The sequence below is a fragment of the Sorghum bicolor genome, chromosome 5 (genome assembly GCF_000003195.3).
Source record: "Sorghum bicolor cultivar BTx623 chromosome 5, Sorghum_bicolor_NCBIv3, whole genome shotgun sequence".
NCBI lineage: Eukaryota > Viridiplantae > Streptophyta > Magnoliopsida > Poales > Poaceae > Sorghum > Sorghum bicolor.
In genome coordinates, this window is record NC_012874.2 from 298,496 (window position 1) to 324,527 (window position 26,032).

Below are 26,032 nucleotides of genomic sequence, written 5' to 3' on the forward strand. Positions count from 1 at the left end.
CGGGTTCCTAGGCACTTTTTGGACAGTTTTGGGACTCAAGGGTCCCAAATTTCAAATCTTTACAGCCTATGGTTTAATCTTTACAGCCTATGGTTTACAGACTTCCGTTTAGATCCATTCTTCCAAAAAGTGTACATTTCTTCAAAATATTTTGGTTTTTGGCTGCATCTAAACAGGCCCTTAGTTCATCCCAAAAACCAAAAAGTTTTCAAGATTCTCCGTCACATCGAATCTTGTGGCACATGTATGAAATATTAAATATTGATGAAAATAAAATCTAATTACATAGTTTAGCTGTAAATCGCGAGACGAATATTTTGATCCTAGTTAGTCTATGATTGGATAATATTTGTCACAAACAAGCGAAAGTGCTACAGTAGCAAAATTCAAAAAGTTTTCGCATCTAAACAAGGCCTTAGTTCCGAGGCCAATTGGCCTCTGCATGTGTTTCCTACTGATAACCGAGTACCAAAAAGATCCATTCATGTAACTTGAGAATCATTTCTACGTTTCTTTGGGGTCCAGAACCAATGAACAAATCTCGTCCTGTGCCTAATGCTGACAAAACATAGCAGTTTTAGTATCAGGTTCCCATTCAGTAAGCAATTAACTAGTGAAAACCAAGCACTGCAAAATTTTCAGGAGACGCAGCCTGACAGCAGTGAAAACTTGTAATGAATGACGAGCTCCCCAGCCACCAGACACAGGCACAGATTTGACATTTGCCATTGAGCTACATTCAATTTTAGCAAGTACACCGAATTCAGAAAAACTGAAACCAAACAATTTCTTTAGGTAACCTTCCATCGTACATACAAAATACCCACTGAATCTCAGAAACAATCGCATGGTGAGAATCAACACCTTTTTGATATGATAAACAAATCAGCTTACACCTTTCAGCAATGAGTAAAGATGGGATGAAATGAAGAAATACACTAGCAAATTTTTTGCAGATAGCATCTTTCTAATTTCCAACCCTCACTGGTACATGGCCACACACATAATACCAAAAACTGTCCCAATTAAGACCGCAAGTGCAGCCTTGTTTACAGGAAACACAAGTTACTAAGAGGAATCATCAGCTTCTAGGTGCATCAAGCCTTTTTTGTAAACTTCAAAGTCATCACATGACCAGAGCGGGCACACAAGGTATAGACAGAATTTTGACATCTGTATCCCAAGCAATCGCTGCAAGAGAGAAATCAAAGTGGAGTCAAAGAAAAGAAATAGGCCAGTTGATGGATTTCAACAGTTGAGATAGAGATGGCAAATGGAAATAAACTACTACTGCAGCACTCTAATGAAGAGTAGATGCCAGTAAGAATGAATTTCCTATTAATGTTAAACCAAGGTATTCGATTTTAAGATTTGTAAAATGGAATTTGTAAAATGGAATTACAGTAAAAACTGAATGATGCTCCTCTTAGTTCGATCAAGCTCATTTTAAATCATCTATGCAGCTAAGCATGCATAGTAGCTCAACGGGTGGATGGGTTTGTGCAGCCAAATGGCGAAAGGATGTCCCTTCCTCACACACAACATGATCTGCAACTAACTCTGCAACACCTGCACAAACAATGCTGAACTTTTTAACCAATTTGCTTGCAGATTCACAAATATGAGTAGATGCAGGCGGCAACTGGCAATGGCAGATCGATGGTGGTGGACATGGCAATGGCAATGGCAGTAGCAGTGCTTGTTGGTTCTGTGGCCACAAAGATGGTCTTCCTATTCGGAATCGTCTTTAGCTGAGCCTTGAGGGAAGCCAACGGCGGCCGTCTGGACATATATCGGAGTCCGATTCCTGCCCCTGCCCCTGCCCCTGCCCCTATATATAGATAGATAGACAAGGTTGCTAGACAGAGATCCGGCCACGCAACGCAGCCTGCCTTTTGTTTTGCCCCACCCGACCCGACTCGATTACTCATGGCAGGAACCGTGCTCCTTCGATCTGTGGCTGTGGCGACCAAGATGAGGGGGATGACCACCGCCCTGCGCGATCCTCACTGTGTCCGCCGGTCTGCCCCAATAGCAATAGGCTCCCGCCGCCCTTTTACTTCTTCCTCTCGCCCTAGCACCGCCGGTAACAAGGTAAGCTTTGGCTGTTGCTATTTTTTTTTAATATAATTATTTGTTTTTTTTAGCCCTACCTTTTGTTCTACGAGATATAACAACAAAAATTTAATGTGCTGTATTAATTTTTAGTGTATATTTATTCTAAAGGCAAAAAGGAAATAAAACAAGAACCATCTCTGTATGTATTCGATTTCTTTCGTTACAAAAAGCGGGGTTGTTTCATGTCTTATTTTCTTCTTCTTCATTCAGGATCCCTCTCAGAATAAGAATGTCCCCGGTCAATCGCACAGGTATGGAACCCCGCCCCTTTCCCCCTTAGCAGCAATAATTTATCATGAATTCTTTTCAATTTCTGGAGCTCCAAATGTTTTCATATTATAGTTGACAACTTGTTGCTTGCATTTGTGATTTTCAGTGCAAAGTCTGCACCCATGCCAACTGCAACCAAATTTCTTTGCTTGTCTGTTATTGGCACCTCGGCTTTTTTTTACGGTTGGGTGAAACCGAGATTGGAAGCATTGGGCGAAGAATTGGTTGCTCTTCGTACAGAGAGGTCAATCTTGATCAAAGCTGTGGAGGAGTGCCAAAGGACACACATTAAAGACCGAGATGATTCAATCGATCCTTCTCAAGCCCAAAGCACGAAAGCATTAGGTATTAGTCTTTTACACCATCGGTTCTTTTCTTTTAAATTGTGCTGAGTTGAATTCATGACTAATAAGCCAACATTTTGTGCCGGGCAAAATTGAGGCGAGCATTTGGGCTGCCCACCTTTGCTTTCGAAATGTTTTAGCCAGCCAAAACTTTCTTTGGGGAAAAAAGTTTCGCCTCCAAACAAATAGTGGCCAAAATTTCTTGGGGACGAGGGGTGACCAAAATTTGTCTTGGTACACTAAGGCCTAGAAACAAACACGCCCTTGCTACAAGAAAAGATATGGTACACCCTTCCATGCTACAAGTAATCTTGTTAATAAAAGTACACTGCAAGAGTAATTAGGAGGGCTACAAGTTTAGTTTTGGAGACTGCGTCGAGTCAAGCTGTGCATTTCATGTTGAAAATTGGGAGGTAGTCCTAGTCTAGAAATGATACTGGTTTCGCTAGTACTAGTCTAGAAATGATACTTGCATCTTAAAAACATTCCAGGAATCATAATTAAGAGAGACGGAAAATGTTGAAAGCAGAATCTATCAAGTTCCACAGAATGGTTAATAACTGGAAAAAAAAGAATTCCACTATATAGACAGATGACTATGACTAAAAGCATGCCAAAACAATGAAACAGCACATACTATGGTAGAGATATTTTTTATGCAAAAGTTATAGCCTTCTAGGTAGGCAATTAAGGGCATACAATTATGTTCATGGCTAGCTTGTCAGTTTGCAAATCCATCTTCCTAACAGGACATTTGATCTCTACAGTTATGCTAGATATAGGATTAGAAGTTATTGTGTATAACCAAAAAGGTTTCCAGAGAGCCTTTCTGAAGAAAGATATTGTTCCTTATAGGGACATATCAATGTACTCCTGAAAGCAAGTGACTATCATAGTTGACATGAGAGGGTTGGAAGCAATGAAGCATAGATTTTGTTGCATTAGATTCCTGAAGTTTCCAATGCTTCAATTAAGGACTTGATCCTTAATCTTGTAGCAAAGGAAGTGAACATTCAGCCAAAAATTAACATTGTTTTATTTAACATGTACAATTGTAAGATCATAAGCCCCCAAAAAACTTGACCAACAAATTTGACATGTAAGACAATTGATCTGGTGCGTTAAAGGTAACAAAGAGTACAACCATCCTACATTTACATCTGGAATCAGGGAATTTCTTGTGACATGGTTTCAATTGAACCAACCGAAAGGAGTTGAGAGTGGACCAATGAGAGTGAAGATTAGCATTGCCTACAGCAATTAAGTAGTGAAATTAGCTATTGCTTAAACAAGTTTAGGAGGTTATTAGTGGGGGCAATGGCCCTCCTTCGCCTTGAAAGAAGCTCCACCACTCTGTCTACAGATAGAAACTCGCCTTATCACTGCAAACACAGTAGAAGCTTGTTGTGAGTAATGGTGAACATAGGCCACAGTTGCTGTATGAAATTTAAAGTCACAACATCAAATCTCTCTCTCTCTCTCTCTCTCTCTCTCTCTCGTTAGAGGCACACATATATAATAACATTTATGTTGTGTTGCATTCTATCAGTGCAACTATTGCTAACTCTAATTCATCTGTGCTACATCCAGGACAAGGTAAGGAGAGTGGTGGACGCGCATATTAGATGATCCTTGGAGCAATGCAGGAATTGAGCTGGGAGGCAGGCTTCACTGTTCCTTTTCTTTTTTTGAAAAAAAAAGACTAGACAATGTCACCTTGGTTAAGCTTTCTATCAGGGCCAGATCCTTTGGTCTAAAAAAAATGTCACCTTGGTTATGTTACTGTGACAAAGTTTCTTAGTTACTGAAGTTATGATGTCACGCTTTGCTATTTTGTTAGAGGGTGGTATCCACAATAGGTCTCCTATTGGAACACCTTGGCGTACCCACGTTGGAGACCTATATGTTTGACCTTATATGTTTGACTTAGGACAAAGAACTATTCATTGTTGACTATGTTACGGCCGGAATAGTAAGCAGAGTGCTGAGTCGAGCAACGTGGGTACGCCAAGATGACTTAGGACAAAGAACTATTCATTGGAGACCTATTTTAGATTTGGGCTCCACAATAGGTCTCCTATTGGAAACAACCTTAGGTGTGTTTTCTGCGGCTGTGAGCACTAAACCTGTGTGCACTAGATATATGCACCAGACTATTCTTCTAGAGAGAGAGAGAGAGGGTGTTTTAGGTGTGTTTTGGGCTGTTGTGAGCACTGGGCATGTGTTTGGGTAATGGCTATTGTTGTAGATGTTACAAATGTAACAGTCATAGAGGTGAAGCTATGAGCAATTAGAAGAAGAAAGATGTGGAGGGATCAACCATGTAGAGGTGGAGCTTAGAGGCGGTACAAAACTATGGCATGGAGGGCCCTATGCATCTTTGGGGTCTCTATACTAGAACCAACGAGCAAGCTTCTATTCGTTTGTCTAAAAAGTCATAGCTAAAAATGTTGTTCGTTAATTTGTTGTGAGAAAAAACATTGCTGAATGACTGGCAGATTCAACACATAAGCTCAAGCGAAGAGGACCCAAATCTCCTGTCCTGTCGTTGGTCGTTGTAGTACTGATCAATTCCCATTAACTACCCACTGAGTCAGTGTAATAACACACTCACCTAGGTAGTAACCAAATGCAAACAGTGCAATTAATTTTTATTTTTATCTATATTTAGTGTTTTATGTGTTGTAAGATTCAATACGATAAAAAACTTAAAAACTTTTTAAATTTTGGAGTGAACTAACTAAACAAGGTCTAAATTGAAATCAAAGGATTACTCTAGGTTCAACTACTCTCTTCATCCACACATGCAAAATAACCCCCCCCCCCCCACCCCCCCGAATCTAAGGCCCTGTTTAGTTTCCCACCTAAAAATTTTTCATCCATCCCATCGAATCTTTGGACACATGCATGGAACATTAAATGTAGATAAAAAAATAAACTAATTACACAGTTTAGTTGAGAATCACGAGACGAATCTTTTAAGCCTAGTTACTCCATGATTAGCCTTAAGTGCTACAGTAACCCACATATGCTAATGACAGATTAATTATGCTTAATAAATTTGTCTTGCAGTTTCCTGACGAGCTATGTAATTTGTTTTTTATTAGTTTCTAAAAACTCCTCCCGACATCCTTCCGACACATTCGATATGACACCTAAAAAATTTTCATCCCCAATCTAAACAGCCCCTAATAATAAGCAATATATAGCACGATGAACGATGAGCACTAATTTACGCGGCACGGGCGCAGGCGGAGAAGGCCCACGAAGGAGGACAGGACGCATGAGCACGACGAGTCGGACTGTGGAGCCGCCGGTCGTGTTCTGTTCCGCGGCGAGTACCCCAACCGAACCAGCGTCCCTGCTCCCTGCTCCCTGCCGACCGCCGGCTCCTTCCCTACCGATGGCCACGCCTACAGTACCGATGACACAGGCCTTGTTTAGATGCCACCGAAATCTAAAAAGTTTTCAAGATTCTCTATCATATCAAATTTTACGGTACATACATAAAACACTAAATATAGACGAAAATAAAAACTAATTACACAATTTGCCTGTAAATCGCGAGACGAATTTTTTGACCATAGTTAGTCTATGATTAGACAATATTTACCACAAACAAATGAAAGTGTTACAGTAGCGAAATCCAAAAACATTTTACATCTAAACAAGGCCACAATCGTGGTAGGTTGAGGTAAGGTGAAATCATATATATTGATTTTTTAACACTTTTTTAACATTATTCTCAAATCAAACACTACTATTTTTTTAAATTAACTCTTTGGGCCTATCAAAATCACACTGCCGCACTATAAGACTACCATGTGACAGTCAACTGAGCACTGACTCACTGATGTAGCACAATTTAGAAAAATTATATATTTTTTAAAACAATCTCCAATGAAGATGATATTTATATAAAAATTGTAGCTCTCGACGAAATCTATAACTTTGTAGTTTTATTTTTTTTATTTGAAGCAATGTTAAAAATAATATAAAGTTTAAACATAGTATTAATCACGTACAAGCACTTGTCGCCATGGAAAAATATATCTTTCTTATATGGTGCCAAATAGAGATATCTTCTACATAAAATTTATAGATTTTATTGGGAACTACAAATTTATAGTTTTGAGTTTTTCAATTTGAGATTATTAAAATGCTCAAAAAATAATAAAAAGTTTTAGCATGGTATTAATTCATACTCACTCTTATATTTTTAAGCATTTTAATGATCTCAAATGTAAAAACTCGTAACTATAAATTTGTAGATCTCATTAAGATCTACAACTTTCATATAAAAAGTATCTCCATTTGACACCATATAAGAAGACGATTTTTCCACGACGACAAGCGCTCGTACACGATTAATAGGAAACTGAAACTTTTATATTATTTTGTTAGCATCTTGACGACCTCAAATCAAAAGAGAACTGATCATAGATTATTTTATTGGGTTTCTTATAGTGGAACCTATCTACCTAGGTTTAAATTCTCGATTTGACACGAGTGTTCGCATTTTCTTAAATTTATTCTAGCAAATAACGATGTTATGCTTTCAGTGGTACGCGACGTTCTCGTCGATAGCGAGACGTATGTCGTGACTTTGTGATCGTGTGTTCATAGAAGGAGAGTGTGCGTGCATTGTAAATGTCTATGTTATACTGTGTAATTCTAGATAAATATCTCAAATAAAAAACTTAAAACTACAAAGTTGTACAATTTTTATATAAAGATCATCTTTATTCGAGAGATCTTAAAAAATATATAATTTTTTAAAGTTGGTCACGTCAGTGAGTTAATGTAGTTTTAATGCCACGTGGTAGTCTTGCCGTGCGGTCATACATAACACGGTAGTATGGTTTTGCCGCAACATCGGTCCTGTTTGGAGCTATAGGTTAGAGTTAGATTTAGTTATTTGGGGCTTAAATAGCCCTAAAGTATCCAAATATGAGGGTTAGATTAGGGTTATTTGCATCTAACCTATCTAAAAAATTATTCTCCAAAAGAGGTGCTTATTTGGGCTATTTGGAGATATTTGAGGTGGGACCCATAGGGAAAAGACATTGACCTCCCATCTGTGCCCGCATGGGATCCTATTCCCCACTCGCCTCCCAGCCCGCCGCCTCCGCACGGCATCCTCGCCTCCTAGCCTGCCGTATTTTTTTTGCTTCATTCATAACTTGTATGTTTGAGTGAGACATCTCATTTGTATGGATAATATAAATTTATTTATTATTAATCTAACCTTTGCATCCAAACACCTCTTCGGCTAAAATTAGTTGAAGGTTAGTCATGAGCTACAAAATAACTCTAACCTCTAATTTAGTTAGAGTATCCAAACAGGGCCATCATGCATGGCATGGGTTAGTTTTGAAAAAAAAAGATATACGGTGTTAGATTTTAAAAAGGGTTAATATATATACTCCTTCTAAACAAGTCGTTTTGGACAAGGTTTGAGGTAAATATTAGGAATATAAATCTTGAATAACTTTTGAGTTGTTGAGTTTGAAAATATGAAAACCATATGAATAGATTTGTCTTGAAAAATATTTTTATAAAAATATATCTATACCACTTTTTGATAAATATTTTTATAAAAATAAAAAGTTAAATTTAGACTTTAGAGATCGTGTCATTGTCCGACTTGTTTTATGCATATGGAGGGAGTATATATTAGTATGGAGGACGAGCCGACGTAGCTGCAAATAAAAAATCAAACCAAATTCACGAGATTGAGATTGAACACGGTACAGGGAGAAGTCTGGGATCGATCGATTGCTTTGGTTGGTTGTAGCCATCCCATCGGTCATGGCCGCGGCAGTGCTTCTTCGATCTGTCGCGCGCAAGATGTCGCGTGCCGCTGCCTCGACGCATCATCGTTGTCTTGTCGCGCGTGGACTCCATGGCGGCGCTCAGGTATGCCCGCCCTGCCTTCAATCTGGGAGGTTAATTAATTAAGACCTAACTATTGCATGCTATTGATGTGATCCATGCAGCAAGGGACGGCCGATGTATTGGTGTCGTCGGGCATGGCCGCAGCAACCGGGCTTGGATCCGCAGCAGGGCGGCTTACGACCAAGATGGCACACGCACCGCCGCCGCCCCCGTACCATCGTCTTGTCCACTGCCGTGGAATTCATAGCCGCCGCACCTCTCCTGATCCGATTCCTTCCACTCCGCGAAAGGTCAATCATGCTCTTTTTTGTTCAATTTTATTTATTCTTTTACCTCCGGCTCCGGATCCATCTCTAATTCGGCGATGATATGATTTGTTTGTATCTTCATTCAGGTTCCCGCACTCGTTGAGGATATATCTGATGTGGCTTGCATTGCGCTGGTTAGTGCCGCGATTTTCATGCATTTTTGGGTCAGGCCACATTTGGACGAGGTCACAGCCATGTATGAGGATCTCCTTAAGGAAACCCGCTCGCAGCTTGGCAATATCAAGAATATGGACGCCTCTTCAGGTAGGCTATATCAAAATTTCTTTTTTCTTCGTCATGTTTGAAATCTGAGCATCTTTGAGACTTCGGCAACACAATTAGCTAGCACTCTTTCTGATGTCACAAATGATATTTAGACTATATCAAAATTTCTTTTTTCTTCATCATGTTTGAAATCTTAGCATCTTTGAGACTTTGACAACACAATCAGCACTCTTTCTAAGTGGTTTGTGTGACCATGATTCTGTAAGAGACTAATATCATTTAACACTTGATGATTCAGTCCTTTGTTGATGTATTATATATATTACTTGTATTTTACATCTTGCCATTTCATTTGAGAGAGGAAAAGACACACAAATGATGCTCTGCGTTGTCGGAGTGTTCTAATAACTTGGTTTTTTAATTGCTTTCATTTCATTTAGCTTCTGTGCACTGGTAAGTTGGATGTTGTGTTTGACTTTGGCAGCACAATTACTAATTATATGTTGTTGTTATATCATCATCAATGCAGCAGGACATGGTAACAAGACCCAGAAGGGAACAGGGGTTATTGACAACTTGTTGGGCAAAGAAGAAGAAGCCGTGAAGGAGATGCATTCTCAGAAAAATCATGTCAAGGAGCTCGAAGCTACCATCATGGACTTGAAAGCTGAAAACGCCAAGCTCAAGATTGCATTGGATTCAGCTCGTTCTCAAGGAAAAGTGTAGATGGGAGGGGTCTTGCATTAGAATCGATTTGGTTGTTTAAGGAACCGTAGTTGCCAAGGGTGTCAATAATTTACTAATATGTGTATCGCTAAAAGATGGTTCACCCTATCAAGGTTATATATGATCTTTGCACTGACTACGTAGGTGATGGTCCATGCGTTGCAACAGGCATACAAATTGTACGCATGATCTTTCTTTTAATGGAGATTTGTTTATGTTAGCATCAGTGGTTTTGGTCCACCGCCCGTACAAGAATGTTGGTGTTGAGACTTGAGAAGAATATATAGCTTCCTTTGGCCTTTGTGCAAGTGTTTTGCTATTCAGTCAGTGTTCTTATGTTGATGGAATTATTCGGTCAGTGTTGTCATTTGGAAGACATCAGCACAAGACATTATTTATTATTTTATTTATTCATTTATTTATTTATATGAGCAACTGGAAAAGATGAGACTTTACTGAATTGAGCCTTTTGTGACCTGTGAACTTATTATATCTGGTTTGGCTAGTTGCCTAAATTATTATTCGTTGCTCCTAAATAATGGCACACCGGAATGAGGCGGTGGCGATGGTGGGGAGGGTGGTGGCGTAGGCGGAGGCGGAGGGGCAAGAGACCCCTTGGGCTCTATCCTTCGCAACCAAACACATTTTCGTGCAGTCTTGTACAAAGAAATATCTCTGAGTGGTTGATTGATGTAGCAACTAGGGTCTGCTTCACAGACCGCCAAGAGATGGTTGCACCACCACAGAGAAAAACAAAACCAATTTATGATCTGGCATTATGTGGGTCGGACATATAGCCAGCATCCACATATCCCACCATGGTTGATGCTTGGTTCTTCAGGAACCATAGACCAAGGTCAAGGTCTTGGGTACCTTGCAGGTATCTTAGGATGGTTTTAACGTCAACCCAATACCTTATGGTTAGGGCATCAACGCACCTTGCTAACAAATTCACTGCAAACGCATCAGGTCTTGTGCAGTTCACAAGATACATCAGTGCTCCAATGGCGCTCAAGTATGGAACTTCGGGTCCCAATACTTCTTCATCATCACCCTTCGGTCTAAATGGGTCCTTATCCGCTTCCAGGGATCGGACCACCATGGGGTTTTGCGAGGGTGGTACTTGCTCATATTGAATTTCTCTAGTACCCTCTTGGTATAAGTAAACATCGCATATGTTGTGAATCAGGCATGTTTGTACATGCAACTCTCCACGGACAGCGCACTGGCACCTCGTCAAGCGGATACTCTGGTACCTTCGAGAGACGATCGACCATGGTCTCGTCATCTTGGCGTCGCCATCCACCAACCTCAAGGCCTACTTCGATGAAGATTGCGGAGGCTGCCCCGACACACGACGTTTGACTTGTACTATGTTTACCTTGGAGACTCTCTCATCTCGTGGTCATCCAAGCAGCAGCCGATGGTGTCACGGTCTAGTGCCGAGGCGGAATACCAAGGCGTGGTGAATGCAGCTGCAAAATGCTGTTGGTTGCGCAACCTACTATGGGAGCTACACGTCAGAGTCGACAAAGCGACGGTGATCTACTGCGACAACGTCTCGTGGCGGTGTATCTGTCTGAGAACACAGTTCACCATCGCCGTACCAAGCACATTGAGCTGGACATACACTTTGTCAGAGAAAGGGTTGCCCTTGATCAATTTAGAATTTTGTAGATACCGACTCAACACCAAATTGCAGATGTTATGACCAAAGGGTTACCCACGCCGCTGTTCCAAGACTTAGAAACAGTCTATGCATTCAATCAGATCCTGCTCAAACTGAGGGGATGTAAAAGACATAGTCTTTCATTCTAACTGCTATAATGATATTCCTTAGCCTTATAGGATATTCCTTAGCCTTAGCCTTATAGGATTGTAAACATAGCTCCAGACATGATGATAATGAACGTGCGGTGATTCTTCTCTCCCAAATTACTCATCACGTACTCTTACAAAATTGTAAAAACGAGTTGCACTAGGACTTTCTACCGCTGCTGCTGCTGCTGCTACGGGCTCAAGCCAGGCACCGGTGATGATTGGCGGCCGGCCAGGGCAGGCTCAATCAATGATGTTGACGAGGACGGCGACGACTAAGACGATCCCGGCGCAGACGACCAAATGGTCCTTGGCGGAGGCGGAGTGTGGTGGCGCGGGCGCGGCAGCCAGCTCCAGCTCCAGCTCCAGCTGGGAGAAGGTGGGGATGGCCTTGCCGAGGGCGGCAGCGGCGCCGCCAAGGCCAAGCTGCTGCTGGGGCGACGGCGAGGACTCGCCTGCGAAACATCATCACAATTCACAAACAGAAAGAAACATATATAGACACCGCACGGATTAGTCTTGTAATAACCCACGCGCGCGGGCGCGGCGATCAAACATGGTAAATCGTGACAACAGAAACATATAGGATTAGGATCTCTTGGGCCAAACCAGAACCACCACTGGATCCGGCCTCTGATGAATGATGATGCATGTGATGTACCTTGGCAGGCGGCGGCGATGGTGGAGGGGTCGCACACTCCCGTGGTGGCGGCCGCCGCCGCCCAGCAGGCGAGGGGGCCGAGCAGTAGCACGAGGTGGTGGAGGCGGCGCTCCATGGGTTGGTGCTTGGTGTGGCGTGGCGTGGGGAAGAAGGCAAGACCTCTTTTGGCTTTGGATGGAGAAGGCTCGGTGTGCCCATCTTTTTATTTTTATTTATGGGCGGAACGGAACGGAACGGAACGGAGCCTCCAGAGTCCAGACGGCAGACGCCCAGAGACCGAGGGCGAGGAGTATTTCAAAAAGTGCCATACATTCAAGCGAACATGGTTTTGTGTTATTCATTTTTGCGATCTCAATGTGAATTTCAATTGGGCATTTTGTAATAGATTCAGAGAAAAACTACCAATGAACATAAATGAATGCAATTTGCCCATGGCGGGGATACAATTTGATTGTATTCTGAGTTTCTGACACTAGTGATCGATCACATTAGGCCTTGTTTACTTCCCAAAAATTTTTGCAAAATTTACAGATTTCCCGTCACATTGAATCTTACGGCACATACATGGAGCATTAAATATAAATAAAAAGTATCTAATTGTACAGTTTACCTGTAATTTGCGAGAAAAACTTTTGAGCTTAGTTAATCCATGATTAAATATATATCAAATACAGACGAAAGTGATACAGTATTCATTTTGCAAAAATAAAAAAAAAACTAAACAAGGTCTTACTAGACTAGCAGGGCTCACGTTCTCTCTTGTGTTTAGTTGCCAGCCCAGTTGGCCTCTGTATGTGTTTCCTCCTGATAACAAAGTATTAAAAAGATCAATTCATGTTTAGTCAACAGTACTTTCTGCCATGGCTTATCAGCCAAATGACTCTTGTCCTGTGTCTATCTAATGATGATAAAACGTACCAGTAATAGTAATAGGTTCCCATTGGGTGAGCAATTACAATTAGTAAAAAAAAACTGCAAGTTTTTCAATTATAGGCTCCCTGGTCACCAAGCACAAATTCAGCATTTGCCATTTAGCTACATTCAGTTTCAGAGGAGCCACCAGGCACAAATTCAGCATTTACCATTGAGCTACATTCAGTTTCAACAAGTAAACCGAATTCAGAAAACTGAAACCAGACAATTGCTTTAGGTTCAACCCTCTGCCGCACATACAAATACCCACTGAATCTAACAAAAACAATCGCATGGAGAGAATCAATTCCTTACAAGAGTAGGTTACCAATTGATCAACCTCGTAACTGTCATCTTTGAGATATGATATACGAATCAGCTTACACCTTTCAACGGTTGAGTAAAGATGGGACAGAATGAGGAAATACACTAGCAAAATTTCTGCAGATAGCATCTTCCTAATTTCCAACCCTCACTGGTACATGGCCACACACAGACTACCAAACACTGTCCAAGTCAAGACAGAAAAGTGTGCCCTTGTATACAGGAAACACAAGCTTAAGAGGAATCATCAGCTCCTAGGTGCATCAAGCCTTCTTTGTAAACTTCAAAGTCATCACACGACCAGCGGCACACAAGGTATAGACGGAATGTTGCCATCTGTATTCCAAGCAACCGCTGCAAGAAAGATAAATCAAAGGGGGCTCAGTGCAATGAAATAGAAAAGCATAAAATGGAGCAGGTTTTTGTTTCCATACAAAATGGCCACATGCCATCTAAAAGTTGCAATAGAGATGATACTGAACTACTGGAACACCTTATGCACAGCAGATTTCAGTAATGAGCGAATAGTGAATTGTCAATCGATATGTTTTGCAAATTGCAACAGACATAGCCAATGGGGTGGGAATGTAATTCTGGGCAAATTAAAATATGCTTCCTTTAGATTGATTAAAGTTACATAGCGAATTATGACACTTATTCTAAATCAAACATATGACAACCATCACATAGTAATTCATACCAGAGTCTGTGCTGCTTCTGGTGAAAGGGGCTTTCCTTCCTCACAAACTACATGGTCTGCAACCAACTCTACAACACCTGCACCAACAATGGTAGACTTTTTAATGACATTTTTAGTGGCAGATTTCAAGCACTTGTGTAATGCAATGGAAACTACAAACCTTTGTTCAAGCGAACTGGAAGTCCTTGCTTCCGTAGAAATGGCTCCATCTCATGTGTGAACTGTTCCAGAGGACCTTCTTTAAGCTCCACCTGAGGCATTGTAAATGTATAAATTTGGTGAAACACAATATACAAGAAACTAAAAATGGCATTAACATCAAGATGATAACACCTGAAGCAGGCTAAGGAGTGATTACAAATAAGTTTCATTGTCAAAGTACTGTTAACCTGGTGTGAGTGATACTATCAGTATATTATATTGGTAATACATTAATACCAAGAGCTTAAACTTGACACTGATTTGAAGAAACCAGGGATATAAAGCAAAACTAGCATACCGTCTCTGCGGCAGTACTTCCTGTCCTTGCAAAATCATGCTCCTCAAATTCTCGAAACATCCTGCCAGTATGATATATGACCATATCAATCTTTATATAAATCCAAAACAAGAAATGTTAGTAGTGGTGATGTCATACGGATAGTACCTCTCAACATCATCCCTTGGAAGATTGGTGAAGAACAGACCAGAGTCGCCTTGAAGGAACTAAACACAGCGAAGTTACTTTCATGAAAACCTCATATAATGGTCTGAGGAAATTGGCATACAGTGCCTACTAAATTCTGAAAAGAAACAGCTCACCTTGGAAAGTTTGTGGAGGCCTGTTTTAGCTTCATCAGCAGGTGAACGCCCCAACGCTATCTGCATAACCTTCTTTCCAGCAAGAAATATCCTGGAACAGAAAATGCAGCAGCTATCAAACATGTAGGAGCTAAGCCTTATTAGCATTTTATTAAAGGGTTTGGCTAGCATTGTGCCCTTGTATTAGGAGCAATGTGTTCCATTCCAGGGGTGCACTATATAACAAAGTTTGTTGAGACGTGTTAGGTTAGAACAGGTTGAATATTGCTTGGAAGGGTCAAATGGATGACAAAAGCAGAGCCAGTCCACTGCAGCATTCGGAGAAACAGAAAGACAATGCAATTTGCGACAGACATGTGGGTGCCGTACCTGCTAGAAGATTTGAGCTGCTCCCTGAGGTCCTTGAGCTTCTGATTCCTCATGTTATCATAGGTGAAAACATAGGCACTGCTGTATTTGTCGATAGCATCTTTGATCTCGGCGACTACTTTGCCCTTGCGCTCTAAACCAGGCTTCTTTTTGGTCTTTGATAAGGTCACTGCATCCAGCGAGCAGAGAGTCGGTGTGCGTTAGCATAATTTACAGCAATGCTGTTGTGCAAGCTAAGAAGTAATGTTGTTTGAAAGCTTGTAAGTATTTGCTCTGCTCTTGACCACTGTAGATAGTGAAGTAAAAAATACATGCAAAAGGGGAGAATTACCAAACAAAAATTGGTGCGAAGAAAAGACAACTCTTTTCAGAAAGCACAAATTTGTACAGGCAACAGGAATCGGCGAGCTCACAAGCGAGGAACGTTCAAGGAACCGCTACAATTTTAGATGACCTAGCGCCCGCCGCAGGTCAAGTAGCATACAACACGGTGCGTCCCCCCATGGAACACCGCGCAGTGGTATTGAAGCTGGCGAATGCTACTTGCCTACTTGTATAGGCAGGCAGGCAGGCAGGCAACAACGCGACAGAGCTCAAGGGACGAAAGGGGGAGGAGGAGAGGAGCTGAAAGGATGGGAGCTCACCTGGGCGGTTGCGCTTGGATTTCGGCATCGCCCGTCCACTCCTGAGCTGCGGAGGCGGCGGATACGGAAGCTGCTGCTGCTCTGCGGCGGCGGCGGCGGCGGCGGCGACGGCGGCTCCTCTCCTCTAGGGTTTTAGGACCTGGATTGGATGGAGGCTTGCGTTCTTGGATGATGAGGCCGAGCGAGAACGAGATGGTGGCTCAAGAGCTCCTCTTTCCAACTGAACTGGGCTTGGGCTTGGGCTTTGGCCTTAACCCATCATTATTCGAAGCCCAGCAGCCTCCAGATCGGGCCGGAGATATCCATCCTTCCTTCTCTTTCTTTTCTTTTCTTTTCTGGGCCTTTGCAATCTTTCTACGGTATTACTGTAATTTCTTGTTCTCAACCAGGTTTGAAATGATCGTGTTTCTACTCGATATAATGACATCAAGGGAATAATTGCTTGAAATCATCAATGGCATCACTGGAATAATTGATACTACATTGTATGTGTATCTTACTTTCATTTTAGAACCAGCGACGGTCTTCGGGTACCTTTTTATTCAATTCATTCAAACAAAAGTAACAAAAGGGTTATAATATACTAGGAGGCAGTGTCCCCAAAACCTTATAATTCATCTATGTTAGCAATTTTTTAGGCCACCCATGTTCTTATCTGTTGAGTAGTACTGTAGCAAGTTACCACATAATTTCATATTAACATGACTTTCAACCATCCAATTATATAAATATATTTACAGTACTAGACAATCTTATCACATATGACAATACGCACAAAAAGATTGTATGACAATAGAGAAGCTTATCACACAAAACGCACAAAAAAATGTATATATATGCTTTTGTGCGTGCATGTAGGTGTGACAATACTTGTGTTTTCCCCTAACACGTCACAACAAAATTATGGGATGACTGGTTGAAAAATCTCACTTGTTTTTTTCTACCGAGACTACCTTTCGCAAAGCCTACTCAATTGTGCTTGTAGATGGAGGATGAAGATCCTAAATTAAATCGACTAAAAGTGATTTGGCCACTTTGGTGGGCACAAGACACTAATACTACAATTACTATTTATATGTTGTCAATTCTACACAGAACAAATTGGCCTATTAGCTCAGTTGGTTAGAGCGTCGTGCTAATAACGCGAAGGTCGCAGGTTCGAGACCTGCATGGGCCAAATTTTATTTTTATTTTTCCCGAAAGACTTTTTTGACTGAACTTCAATTCTTTTTCCAAAAAAAAGGCAACTTCTTGCTCGATTTAAATCCCTTTTTCCACAAAAGGCAACTTGGCCAGTCACAAACCTTTCTTCTTACGAGCACTCTGACAAATTCTCACAGCAAACCACCAAGTATTCAAGTTTCTGAACGGATCACAAACGCACTGCCAACTCAGCTGCAGTTTTCACTTATACTTTACTTATGAGCTCCTGCTCTGTTTTCATGAATATGTAAACTTTCCCGCTTTTCCTCTTTCTTTGTCTTTCTTAATAATTCTCAAGTTACAAGAATGTCTGCTTAGACAGGAAAATGGTTACAAGACAAGAAACACCCATCAGGACTGAAGGATCACTCCTCTGTGTATTTTCTGCTCAACTCTGCTCCTGGACTGTGTCTACTTGTTTCAGCTGCTGCTGCCTGCAAACATCATTCCAACGGTAGCTGAAATACTTCTCCAGTCTTCGCCGCTCATGCAGCACAGGTTTCTGGCTCCGATGGAATAGAAAACCAGGGCGCTAAATAGCACAGATGCGACAGGAACAGTCAGATTGTCGTCAAGGCATGTGCTGATCGGGAGTGACTCCACAACTGCTGCAACCAGGGATATGACACCAAAGGCAGCGACCATGGTCCAGCTCTTCTCAACAAACCCAAAAATGTTGAAGTAGCACATGAACCTGGTTCCATAATTTTCATCAAAAAAAAAAAAAACTGGTTCCATAAACACATATCACAACACATGCATAGCAGTTTCAGGTTCAGGTATGCAGAGTATCAGGTTTCAGAAATAGTGTTTTGGATAGAAAAAGTACCAGATAGACTGTTTACTTACAGCACTGATGCGATGAAACCTGCCAAGAACATGGCAATGCTTCCTGCATATGATTTTTCAGGGTTGTGAGGGAGCTTCACATGCCCAAATCGTCTCCCAAATATGTCAGCAACACCTGAAAGAAACAGTGTGATGTTTTCAGGTTTCACCTGAAGAAACAAAAGAGGGAGTTGTGGCTGAAGAGCAACCTCTTCTTGTACTAACTAACAGCACATAATTAGTAGGAAGAAGCAGAGCTAATACCGTCTCCGGCACACAAATTGCAGATCACGGCGATTGAGATGGGAGATGTCCTCCAGAAAACTATTGTTGTTACAGTTATAGCACAAGCATAATACAATGGGCCCTTGAGTAGTTCTCTAGAGTCCAGAGGCAAAACCTTGGAATAGTTAGTTCTTCATCAGAGTTGGCAGGAAAAAAATGTTACTTTTTTGACAGAATAAAAAAAAATGCTACTTTGGTTCAGCAAAAAAATATGTATTTTTTCAGAGCTCTGCCTTGGTTTTTTTTTTGTTATTAAGAGGAGACCCATCAGTAAACCTAGGCTTACCAAAAGCCAGCTACAAAGGTCAAGTATCCAGTATTACACAACGCAATTTTTTTGACTGAACATTACACAACGCAATTAGCGACACACGACAGCTACATGATCCTGCTGAACACAGCTACAAGGGCAAGAAAGTATATGCATAACAAAACCACAGCCTCCACTGCATTGTGTTAAAGAAGCATGATAGCAATAAATATATGATCACTACAAAATATACCTGTGGTCTCCATGCCTGGTCATCGAATTAACCATACCTTCATCTTTCACCAAACCAAGTCCAATCACTGTCACCTTTATGATGTTGATGACGAGGATAAGTGGAGCAAGAAATGGAGCAAACGCATCATCTGAACTGAAACCAAAAAGAGCAAGGAATTATTTGCAGTAAGGCAGATAGACTAGGACCCGAAGAAGAAGAAGAGGAACTTTGTCTTTGTTGGTGGCCTAATTTTTTACTTTACCTGAACAAAGGCCACATCAGGAAATACACTAATCCGACAGTTATGTGCACCAGTTTCCTGCAGAGTTTCTAGAATGTACAGAGAAAGAAATACAGACACCAATTAGTAAATTCAGCTTGAAAGGGGGAAAAATCAATAAGCTTCGAAATCGATAGTGATGGCTAACAAATTTTTGATTATTCATAATATGACTAGTGAAGTTGCACTACTAGTAGAGTTTTGGTGGCTGACTTTTGAGGGGGTGGGGTTCAGCCGTTCAGGGCAGCTTGGAACGAACTGAAACCACAACTTCAATCACTACTTGAATCTATTGTTAGCACAAGCAATAGATACCAAAATTTTATACGGAGCACAGAAACTGTTTTCGTTTAAGGACAAACAAAAGTGAATCTCCCAAAGGAAAAGCTCTGATTAATCGGCTTATTAGTACTAGTGGTAACTAAATTAGTAAGTGCGACGAGGAAGCACCAAGCAGAAGAGGAAGCAAGGGAGGAAGAAAGCAGAGGAGTGACCTGGTCCAGCAGCGCGCGGTTGGCGACCTCTTCCCAGAAGCGGAGCACAACACCGGCGGTCACTCCGGTGAGCACGGCGGCGCCGGCATCCCGGAGCAGCGGACTGTCCGTCCACATGGTCTCGGCTCGCGAGGCGGAGGTACCCAGACCCAGCTAATCACTGTCGCTGCTCCTGCCGGATGGATATGGATCTGCTCCAAGCCTGAGCTCAGCTCCCTTTCTTGTTCTGGTCTGTTTTAGGAGTACTCCACATGAAAAATATTTCTTTTTGAAACAATCACATGAACTATGTTGACCAAACTTCCTCGTTGTACGTAATCTCTTTCTCTGTTTATTGAATATAATAAAACATACATTTAGCTCTTGTCCTTGTTGCAGGAAAAAAAAAAGGGCAGCCGAATTTATGTTCTTTTTCCCTAGTTATCTCGTCATGGATTTTTCCTTAAGATTTATATTTTTCATGGGATATAGCAACGTGCCTGTCATAACTCATTAACGATTGGCTCATGTAAAGATGACGTGATTTCCTCTTTGCGTGGTACTCCTATGTCCGATCATTATATATAGCGGGAGTATTCCCGCGCGTTGCCACAGAAAAAAAAATAAATAAATATAGTCTTACTATAGTCTATCGGGTCATCTATATATAGTTTGAATTATTCGAAGAGAAAGAGAGGGAGTTGCTTGAGAGAATAATGCTAATAGCATGCGTGCATGATCATGTTTAGGTAATTGTATCAACTACTAAACTATTTGTAAGTGGGCATTAAGGGGTGTTTGGTTAGGGGTGTTAAAGTTTAACAGGTGTTGTAACATTTTTGTTTTATTTGATAATTAGTGTCCAAGCATAAACTAATTAGGCTTAAAAGATTCGTCTCACAATTTACTTTCTAGCTGTGTTTTTAGTTTCGTAAATAGTCTATATTTAGCACTTCGTGCATGTGTTCAAACATTCGACATGACAGGTGTTAAAAAAACAAGGCCAACCAAACAGGCCCTTAATTGCATAGAGGAGTAGATGATGATGTGGCGTAAGAAGATGGAAGATAATTAGTTTAGTGATTTATCTTTATATGATATATAGATTAATAGTACTATATTATATTACTTTATTTGACTAGGAAAAAACATGCATTTGAAGTTCCTGCAGCGTGGAGCCAACGTGGACTTAGGGAAAAGTTATTTGAGTCCATGAACATCACAAATTAACACTTGAAAACCTCTACAAAATAACCGAAACTTAAAACCTTAGTAAAAGTACAAGTTCATCTTTCAAAGCACCACTAAAAGTACAAGTGTACAACAATTTAAGTACTACTAGGTCACTTTTGGAATACAAGATTTCTTTCATATTTAAGACTTGTTTGGATACATATGAATCCACATGTGTTGAAGTGGATTGAGATAGAACTTAGTTTAATTTCATTCCAATCTACTTCAACATATGTGAGTTGATATAGATGCATGTGCATCCAAACAAGGCCTTAGTGTGTCTTCATATGAAAATGGACTGATTCAGGTGGAATTTTAGTATGATTCGTGAGTTGAAATCCACGTGTGTGCAAGTTCTACTCAATTAGTTGTATATAAAGTGTTTTCATAGCGGTTATATTATTAGCTTCACTTTCTTTTCTTTTAAATTTTGGGCTAGGAGCCTAGGATGGACATGCATTGTTGGTAATATATTTTTATTTCTTTATTAAGAAAGAAAATATTTTATTTACAACACAGACCAACATGGATTGTGCATGCACGGGCTTCAAATAAGATTCAATGACTCCAAATCTATGGATTACAAGATATACGTGATTTTAGGGGGGGCCGGGGGGCCTCTAAGCTTGTTCACTTTCTTTTATGGGCTTCTTCTCTTGTGACAAAGGCCCAATCACATTTGAATAGATGTTAGGAAAAGGTTTATTTGACATTCCCTAACATTTGTCAAAGCCCGATTTGCCTCTCTAATTAAAATAAACGGTTTGTAACTTCTTCCAACTTATGAAACCATCTAAATTTGCTCCCTAGATGGTTTGGAGAGCGGTTTTAACTAATGTCATGCCATGCATGTCACCCAAATTAGACTGCATTGATAGTTGAAAGGGATCGCTTTATCAAAATAATCATATAAATTTTTTTATAAAAAATTATTCAAGAAAAATATTTATGTAATTAAAAATCCTAAAGTCCTATTTAATCTTAGATAATTCATATTAAATTTAATTTGGCTTGAAAAAAAATCACATTTTTTCTAAATTCATGCTCTATATTATATTGTGTTAGAATAAAATGGTGGTCAAAATATCTCTAAAGACTTCTTCTGCTTCTAATACACCTAGCAAACATCGGTGGAGACTTCTTCAAGTCTAGTACACCTAGCAAATTAACAAGAGTGAAGATAGTGTAGAAAACTAGAGACATGAACAGACAAAAGTTAGTAACTCTAACTTGTTGAAATCAAAGGGGATAACTATAAGCCATGTCTTATTTTCTCTTATGTAGTAATCCTTTATTTTTGCAAAGCTTTCTCTTAGGTAACCATTAGGTGTTTTTGTTGAACTTGAAGCATCATTACTTTCATATAATTTCTCCTTGTAGATCTTTGGAGAACTTGCACATTTAAAGAGAGAAATGAGGGGAAGGGGCAAAAACAAGAAATGATAAAATGAATTGAACCAAACACACCACAAATTCAACTAATTTTTTCCACACCGGTAAAACCGAATTTCATTACCAAGGCAACGAAATTACAAAGTTCAAGTTTTGATCCAAAATCCATGCTAAAGAGAACAGACATATGTTCACCGAGGGAACACATGACTGAACCAGCCAAAAAACCTCCGACCTATCAAGGACTAGAAACACCAAAGGCGCAACAACGTCCAAGCAGCAAGGTTTAGCAACATTACAACGAGCTCCTTGCCAAAACAGACAAAGTCAACTAATTAACGATGAAGATAACTTCACCTAGACATATGCATGACCAAGAACACCTTGTAGAACAAGTCATACAATATATCTCAAGTCCATTGTTAATTACAACAAATGACTGACATGCTTAATGAAGTTGGGGAAGCTGAAATATCCTTTTTATGTATGCCCTTCTAATCATAAAAAAATGAAATGTCATATATGTCCACTGTTTCAAATGATGATCATATCTAAATAATTCTTAAGTGTATATGAAATCTTGATAAACTATTGCTTTTAAATAAGCAGGAATGCTATATGTACTTATCAAACATGCACACTACTTAACTACATTCGACATAAATGGTAATTTGGCCAGCTTGGTTAAAACTTGAAAGACAACATCAACAAAATATTTTCAGACATAGCCACTTATTAGAAACATATCCAAACTCAAAAGATCATATATGCATGTATAATATAGAATGAATAGCTCTACCTATGAAGATATTTCATACTCATATGTGTCTTCCTCTACATAAATGGATAAGTACCACAAGATATCACCACACTGCACCTAGCTAGATCATATGGTGAGATCAAGAGTACTTGTCCTTGTCGGATGCGCTGTGCCTTTTTCCATATTGAGACCTAGGACTTTATGATGACCACCACTACTGGTCCTCACATAAGGAGGAGATGGGAACAAAGAAAGAGATAGCCGAGTATCATCAGTAGCACTCTCGACTTCTTGATTCCCGACATTCTCCTCTTCTTGATGTCTTCTCCAGCTACAACCTGATGATCTCTTTATTCTCTTGTCTTGGCTTGGGCCAATATCCAATGCGAGTTCAAGATCAAGGGGATCATGGTGGATATTATCCTCATTTTGCGACAGTCGTCGTTGATGATGATTCATGAATTGATCATTTAAACACCTCTGAAGAGTAGTAGACGCTGGAGTGTTGCTAGTAGCTCTAGCAGTATACTGAGCTCGGTTTCTAAGGAATACATCGGCTTCAGCTGTTGATGAGTAGTAGTGTTTTGATCCAAGAAGATGGTGACTGTGAAGCAAATATGATGGATCATGAAAATTGCTCCAATGGGGCCATGCACCAAACCTAGTCCACATAAACCAATTAATGGCATTATTAGTTTGAGAACCATGTGCTGCCTGCTTATTGATGTTGAGGCAAGAAAAAGGCGTAGAAATTTAATGGGGTTATATTTGCAAGTGTTCCATGCATGATCAGCCATAGATCCACCCAACTACCTTGCTGACAATATGGTACTAGCACCAGTCTGGCCGTGATGGAAGGAGAGATGACCGAGGTTGTACGCTTGTCCCCCATCCTGCAACTGATGATGAAGATCTCTCCATGAACCAGTAGCACCTATCATTGTAAAAGAGTAGTATAATTTACCATGTCATGGGCCGGGTAGTTATTGTATATACATGAGCGATAACTGATGTGTCTATGAACTGAAACAACGAGATGTTGCTCAAGAATTAGTCTTGCCCTGGTCCGAGTCGTCGATCTTCTTGCTCCTATACATCTGAAAATCATCAAAAGAAAATATAGAACATGGTGAAATAAACCAGCAAGAAATAAATTTAACCAAATTGGGGATAAGAAGGGTGAAGAGATGTGCATATATATGTATATATACTTGGAGATGGCTCTTGACATGGCCTATGCTCAGCCCTTTCACGTCCATCAATTGAAGAACGAGCTTTGGAGTTGCACCTATATACACACACAACACAAGCATGCATGAAAAATGAACTGAAATCACGAGAGAGACTGAAAAATCAGGACACAGGAGGTGCATGGTTGCTTACGGTCTTGGCCGCCGAGCCTGTCGACGGCGCGGAGGAAGCAGAGGTGGAGCTCCGGCGTCCAGCGGAGGCGGGGGTTCTTGGAGCGGACGTAGGGGCGCACCGAGGACGGCGAGGCGCCGGCGACCTTCCTACCGCTGTCCCCGCCGGCTTCATCCAGCTCCACCGTGCTGCTATTGCTTGAGCTCCCGTCATGACGACCGGCGGGAGGCACGTCGTCGGCGCCACCAGCATCATCCTCCCCGTCGTCCCCGGCCTGGCCGCTGGATAGCAGCAGCTGATGATCTGCAGAGCTCTCATCGCAGCCTTTGCTACCTCCCGCCATGCGCGCGCGACCGGTGGACGATGAACAAGAAGCTAGTAGCTTAGTAGTAGATGTTGATGGGTGGGTGATCGAGCTGAGGTCCAAGTCCAACTCGCTCGCGCTCGCTCTTGTTACATCTTTTGTGTTGCTATTGCATCATGCCGGCCGTCACCGATCTAGCTAACACTCAAAAGAAGTAGCAGGATAGAGAGAAATCCAAAACAAAGGTGAGGTCATGGATCATTCTATCTATCTATCTATCTATCTATCTATCCATCTAATAACTAAATATATGTGTGCCTATATAGGCAAGGCGTTGTGTGAGATGACAAGTGATCTCATATATGTATATATGCACACACCCCATATATATATAGTTATAAATATACATATATATGGATTTTCTGAAAAGAAGTACTAGTATGTACTAGTGAATCAAGACAAAAGGTGGGGAAAAGGTGAAACTACTACAACCAATCCTAAGTTCCTAACTGACAAACATTTTATATAGAAAATGTGTGGAGTGTGGACTAATCAGTTGCCCTAAAGTCTCTGGCTTGTGTTCCATATTGGTCATACCAGGAACTAATCTTTTTTGTTTGTATCAGCTTAATTTATTTATTCCTATAATTAATCCTGTCTCCATCTGGTATGGCAGGAGCATGAGCGGAACAACTGACCTAGAAGGTGCGGTGTGAAAGAGAATGAAGAAGGAAGATAATATTCATGCCAATTGTGAATATAAGTCCAATGCACGTGAGACAGAGTGCCAGAGAGGATAATATTCATGCCCATATGACATATATTTGCTACTCCAATTCTGAATTCTGATGATGAGTCGCCGCTTGGTGTATGATGAGTAGGTGTATCAGTCTGTCTCTCGTAGCTACTATAGCTAGCATACTTTAATTTGATTACTTTCGTATTGTACTCACGTGCCTATATATGTTTGTACATATATACTGTACTCAAGGATGCTACATGCATGCAATCAGCACAGTAATATATTACTCCCTCTGGCTCAGAAAGAAGACATAGTATACATGCAAGTTAAATTTTCTCAACTTTAACTAGATTTATAGAAAATAAGTGTAACACTTATATCTCCAAATAAATTCATTATAAAATTATATTTAATAATAAATATTAATATTCTTTAATTAATATATAATTGATCAAAGTTAAAAAAAAATAACTACTCAGGAAGTGAGAATGTGTTCTTTTGGGACAGAAGGAGTACTGCATATGCATGTATCTCATTAGTTATTATATACGTATACGCTCCATGCAT

General features: G+C 40.6%; 6 protein-coding genes and 1 non-coding gene across 9 annotated transcripts; 3 read left to right on the plus strand and 4 right to left on the minus strand.

Annotated features, from left to right (window-relative positions):
* On the plus strand, window positions 1,760–4,541 carry LOC110435533. Its single transcript, XM_021461174.1, has 4 exons — window positions 1,760–2,094; window positions 2,329–2,369; window positions 2,495–2,733; window positions 4,323–4,541. The coding sequence occupies exons 1-4, from the start codon at window positions 1,930–1,932 to the stop codon at window positions 4,355–4,357; spliced, it is 480 nt and encodes a 159-aa protein (XP_021316849.1). The 5' UTR covers window positions 1,760–1,929; the 3' UTR covers window positions 4,358–4,541.
* Window positions 8,434–10,208, plus strand: LOC110435764. Of its 2 annotated transcripts, none has more exons than XM_021461800.1 (4): window positions 8,434–8,651; window positions 8,732–8,920; window positions 9,025–9,202; window positions 9,693–10,208. In XM_021461800.1, exons 1-4 carry the CDS (start codon window positions 8,544–8,546, stop codon window positions 9,887–9,889), a joined length of 672 nt encoding a protein of 223 aa, XP_021317475.1. In that variant the 5' UTR covers window positions 8,434–8,543; the 3' UTR covers window positions 9,890–10,208. The 2 variants fall into 2 exon arrangements, with proteins under 2 accessions (XP_021317475.1, XP_021317476.1); XM_021461801.1 differs by having other exon boundaries at window positions 9,696–10,208.
* On the minus strand, window positions 11,793–12,533 carry LOC110435816. The gene is made up of 2 exons (XM_021461869.1): window positions 12,369–12,533; window positions 11,793–12,162 (listed from the first exon to the last, which is right to left on the minus strand). Exons 1-2 carry the CDS (start codon window positions 12,481–12,483, stop codon window positions 11,951–11,953), a joined length of 327 nt encoding a protein of 108 aa, XP_021317544.1. The 5' UTR covers window positions 12,484–12,533; the 3' UTR covers window positions 11,793–11,950.
* On the minus strand, window positions 13,439–16,296 carry LOC8079964 (mRNA turnover protein 4 homolog). The gene is made up of 8 exons (XM_002450052.2): window positions 16,119–16,296; window positions 15,475–15,643; window positions 15,106–15,196; window positions 14,951–15,009; window positions 14,804–14,864; window positions 14,465–14,555; window positions 14,305–14,381; window positions 13,439–13,958 (listed from the first exon to the last, which is right to left on the minus strand). Exons 1-8 carry the CDS (start codon window positions 16,144–16,146, stop codon window positions 13,839–13,841), a joined length of 696 nt encoding a protein of 231 aa, XP_002450097.1. The 5' UTR covers window positions 16,147–16,296; the 3' UTR covers window positions 13,439–13,838.
* On the plus strand, window positions 17,222–17,295 carry TRNAI-AAU. The gene has a single exon. It is a non-coding gene; the product is annotated as a tRNA-Ile (tRNA).
* Window positions 17,452–19,986, minus strand: LOC8079965 (probable phytol kinase 2, chloroplastic). Its single transcript, XM_002450053.2, has 6 exons — window positions 19,694–19,986; window positions 19,182–19,249; window positions 18,938–19,072; window positions 18,414–18,529; window positions 18,171–18,285; window positions 17,452–18,015 (listed from the first exon to the last, which is right to left on the minus strand). The coding sequence occupies exons 1-6, from the start codon at window positions 19,808–19,810 to the stop codon at window positions 17,742–17,744; spliced, it is 825 nt and encodes a 274-aa protein (XP_002450098.1). The 5' UTR covers window positions 19,811–19,986; the 3' UTR covers window positions 17,452–17,741.
* On the minus strand, window positions 23,031–25,101 carry LOC8079966 (putative Myb family transcription factor At1g14600). Of its 2 annotated transcripts, XM_021461701.1 has the most exons (5): window positions 24,441–25,101; window positions 24,269–24,345; window positions 24,022–24,154; window positions 23,871–23,956; window positions 23,031–23,718 (listed from the first exon to the last, which is right to left on the minus strand). In XM_021461701.1, exons 1-3 carry the CDS (start codon window positions 24,760–24,762, stop codon window positions 24,101–24,103), a joined length of 453 nt encoding a protein of 150 aa, XP_021317376.1. In that variant the 5' UTR covers window positions 24,763–25,101; the 3' UTR covers window positions 23,031–23,718; window positions 23,871–23,956; window positions 24,022–24,100. The 2 variants fall into 2 exon arrangements, with proteins under 2 accessions (XP_021317376.1, XP_021317375.1); XM_021461700.1 differs by having other exon boundaries at window positions 23,871–24,154.

Coding starts and splice junctions, on each gene's coding strand:
- LOC8079966 (XM_021461701.1), bottom strand. CDS start 24,762: ATGGCGGGAGGTAGCAAAGGCTGCGATGAGAGCTCTGCAGATCATCAG. Junction 24,346..24,440: donor CAGGCTCGGCGGCCAAGACC/GTAAGCAACCAT, acceptor GTGTGTATATAG/GTGCAACTCCAAAGCTCGTT. Junction 24,155..24,268: donor ATGTCAAGAGCCATCTCCAA/GTATATATACAT, acceptor GATGATTTTCAG/ATGTATAGGAGCAAGAAGAT.
- LOC8079965 (XM_002450053.2), bottom strand. CDS start 19,810: ATGTGGACGGACAGTCCGCTGCTCCGGGATGCCGGCGCCGCCGTGCTC. Junction 19,250..19,693: donor ACCGCGCGCTGCTGGACCAG/GTCACTCCTCTG, acceptor TGTACATTCTAG/AAACTCTGCAGGAAACTGGT. Junction 18,530..18,937: donor ACCAGGCATGGAGACCACAG/GTATATTTTGTA, acceptor TCTGGACTCTAG/AGAACTACTCAAGGGCCCAT.
- LOC8079964 (XM_002450052.2), bottom strand. CDS start 16,146: ATGCCGAAATCCAAGCGCAACCGCCCAG. Junction 15,197..15,474: donor CAGCTCAAATCTTCTAGCAG/GTACGGCACCCA, acceptor TTTCTGTTCCAG/GATATTTCTTGCTGGAAAGA. Junction 13,959..14,304: donor CAGAAGCAGCACAGACTCTG/GTATGAATTACT, acceptor TCTTTCTTGCAG/CGGTTGCTTGGAATACAGAT.
- LOC110435764 (XM_021461800.1), top strand. CDS start 8,544: ATGGCCGCGGCAGTGCTTCTTCGATCTGTCGCGCGCAAGATGTCGCGT. Junction 8,921..9,024: donor TTCCTTCCACTCCGCGAAAG/GTCAATCATGCT, acceptor ATCTTCATTCAG/GTTCCCGCACTCGTTGAGGA. Junction 9,203..9,692: donor GAATATGGACGCCTCTTCAG/GTAGGCTATATC, acceptor TCATCAATGCAG/CAGGACATGGTAACAAGACC.
- LOC110435533 (XM_021461174.1), top strand. CDS start 1,930: ATGGCAGGAACCGTGCTCCTTCGATCTGTGGCTGTGGCGACCAAGATG. Junction 2,095..2,328: donor CTAGCACCGCCGGTAACAAG/GTAAGCTTTGGC, acceptor TTCTTCATTCAG/GATCCCTCTCAGAATAAGAA. Junction 2,370..2,494: donor GTCCCCGGTCAATCGCACAG/GTATGGAACCCC, acceptor TGTGATTTTCAG/TGCAAAGTCTGCACCCATGC.
- LOC110435816 (XM_021461869.1), bottom strand. CDS start 12,483: ATGGAGCGCCGCCTCCACCACCTCGTGCTACTGCTCGGCCCCCTCGCC. Junction 12,163..12,368: donor CATCGCCGCCGCCTGCCAAG/GTACATCACATG, acceptor GATGTTTCGCAG/GCGAGTCCTCGCCGTCGCCC.